This window comes from Limulus polyphemus, unplaced genomic scaffold (assembly GCF_000517525.1).
Source record: "Limulus polyphemus unplaced genomic scaffold, Limulus_polyphemus-2.1.2 Scaffold3219, whole genome shotgun sequence".
Taxonomy (NCBI): domain Eukaryota; kingdom Metazoa; phylum Arthropoda; class Merostomata; order Xiphosura; family Limulidae; genus Limulus; species Limulus polyphemus.
Window position 1 is genome coordinate 100,222 of NW_013668829.1, and position 2,881 is coordinate 103,102.

Sequence of the window (2,881 nt, forward strand, 5' to 3'; positions counted from 1 at the left end):
CCAATTTGGACACCAGAAAAATCAAACATTATCTATATCACTGCTTAGGACCTGTAATAAGGTTTCTTTGTACCAAATCCCATGTAAGTTGGTTCACATACACATGAACAGTTCATGAAAACCCCAAATTGTGCTTTTATCACTGAAAAATTGAGCAAAAGGCAAAAATTCCAAAATTGTCTATATCTCTAGTCTGGGACCTACAAGGAAGTTTCTATGTACTAAATCCCACATACCTAGGTCGAAATATGGCCAAAAAAATGGACCAAAACACCTAAAATAATGGGATTAGTCAACCTTTTTACCCCCTAAAATGACCATAAATGGGCATATCCCATATTTTTGTGTTTATGTGTAGGGGTCTGTAAAAAAAGTATCTTTGTACCAAATCCCATGTAAATTGGCCTAAATACGGTGAAGTAATTGTCAAAAACCCTTACATTATGCTTTTTGTGGCATCTTGATCCCCCTATAATTACTAAAAAATAAGCAAGCCTACCATTTTTGTTTGTGAATGTGTGTTGCCTGTAGAAAAGTATTTTTGTACCAAATCCCATGTAAATTGTTTAAAATATGGCCATGTAATTGACCTTTTTAGTTCTGACCCCCCCTAAAAATACTCAAAATGGGCAAATCCAACTTTTTCGTACATCAATGTGTTTCATTTTGATTTCTGTAAATATGACCACACCAAAGCCCAAAATATACATATACTGGATTATTTGACCCCACAAAGTCATTAAAACAACCTAAATAAAAAAAACAGAGAAAACAAAAAGATGTCTGGGCATATTGAACCAATGTATAACCTTTTCAAGTTTCCAGTCAATCCACCAAGAAATAAAGGAATGGCAATCAACTGAAAAGTGTTTGGAAGAAGAAAGAAGACACAATATAAAAATAGTATGTCTCTCTGTGGAGACATAATTAAGAATAGTTTTGCAATTTTCCTTGTTTTCCATGAACTCTATGAAGCAAAATACTTTCCATTTTTCCCTTCTATACTTTATAGTTCTAGCTTTTTTTCCCCATAAATCAACCATGCATGTGGAAGGCTCTGAAAAAACAATTTCTCCTTATCTTTGACAAACCCAACTTAGATAGCCTGATTTTAGTGCCCTATTTTCCAACCCTTGGATGTTACTAGTTTATATATTCATTATAAAGAAACTTTCCTCAAAATAATTTCAAACTAATAAGAATCATTAAGGTCATGTAGCAAAAATCACAGAAACTTTGTTTCTTTGTTGATAAGCACAAAGCTACATACAAAATGGGCTGTTTTGTGCCCACCATGGGTATCAAAATCAGATTTTTAGTGGAATAAATCCTCAGACTAACTGCTGAGCCCTAAGGGGGCATCATAGAAGCACATTATGGATTGCTGTAAAAGATTTAAGAATTATAAATTGACCATGTAGGATTCAAACCAATGTATGCTGACTACAGGCTTTAACCAACAGAGCTTAAGTTTTCCAAACTGTGCTAGCCTGAGATATTACTTCATTTAAATTATTACAACAGAAAGTAGGAAGGCATAAACTAAGTCTGCTCAATCTCAATGTCTGCTGAAAATTATCAGAATTATATAGGGTGGAGAACTTCCATCAACAATTCCCATCTACTTAAAAATCATTTTCTCTGTACATCCCATCAAATAATAATACATGTAATCTCAGCTTCAATAGTAATATGTCAAAGCTTAAAAAATTTACAAAGGATGGAGTGATACCCAACTCGTTAAGGATAGTTTTTCATCAAAAATATCTTTTAAGTTAAGAAATCAGAATGTACAATTAAACACACATTAAAACTATCTTGATAAATTCTTGATTTTGAATACATCACATAAATATTTTATTATAAAGCTTTATAAATAATATCAAAGTGGGTGATTCTAGATCATAAGAAGGTAAACTTAACTTTTCATATTACACCCTAACCGCAAGCACATTTTTTACTCTTTCTTTTGTATATTTTGATCAAATACGTTAAAATATTCGTTAAAGAAAACTTTGAACTAACTGTTTTACTTTAAACATTACTTGTAGTTAGCTTATTGTTATTATCACTTATTCCTTTATGATTTAACAGTAGCTAGTTTCAAATGCATAATACACAAGAATTACTTAGTACCATTTGATGTGCTGGTATTAAGTAAAAGCATGATAATCAGTAACTAAAAACTAACTGTGCAATACCACACTTTTCTTGCATACCTTAAGGATTTAAACCCAGGACTGCTTGCACTATAAGTGAGTGTTCTACCAACTTAGCTATAGAGTGACCTCCTGCTTAGCACTTTTTAAGAACATAAATTATCACATTAGGAATTTGAAAATGATCAATAACTCAAGATGCTTACCCAAAAAATGTGATAAGCAGGTTGTCACCAGCAGCAACCAGAGGAGCCCTCAAATCATTCATGTAGAGGATAAAAGTAACAAGGATGTAGTCTAGATGACTTCGATGTAGTGGAAGATATATCAAAGGCACATTATTCTGTAATACAAGACTTACATCACCTTACATGGTTAAAAGTACAAAAACATTGAAAACAATCCAGAAGATCATTGTTCTAGTAAAAGTGCTACATATTTTGTTATGAAATCTTGAATTAAATCCTAGTTTTATATATACACACACACTATTTTCCTCAGTGATACAATTTCCATTGAGATATTTCATAAATAATTTTTTTTAAATTACCTTAACAGAAAAATAAGAATACTTTAAGAAAAGTTTAAAAATTAGTATATATATATATATATATATATATATATATAACTATCTGTACGACGAACGGCGGAGTACGTACGTACGAGACGCAGAATAGTCGGCATGCTCGAGACTCGACCGAACGACGACCAGTAGGGAGTAG

The 2,881-nt window shown here is 32.1% G+C and overlaps 1 protein-coding gene across 2 annotated transcripts in view; it reads right to left on the reverse strand.

The window, feature by feature from the left end:
- The window catches only part of LOC106468916 (glycerol-3-phosphate acyltransferase 1, mitochondrial-like), a 42,311-nt gene that overhangs the window by 21,208 nt on the left and 18,222 nt on the right, over window positions 1-2,881 (reverse strand). For both annotated transcript variants that reach the window (XM_022397318.1, XM_022397319.1), the window contains exon 9: window positions 2,366-2,502. In XM_022397318.1, the coding sequence (XP_022253026.1) occupies window positions 2,366-2,502 (137 nt within the window). The remainder of the gene's footprint in view (window positions 1-2,365; window positions 2,503-2,881) is intronic.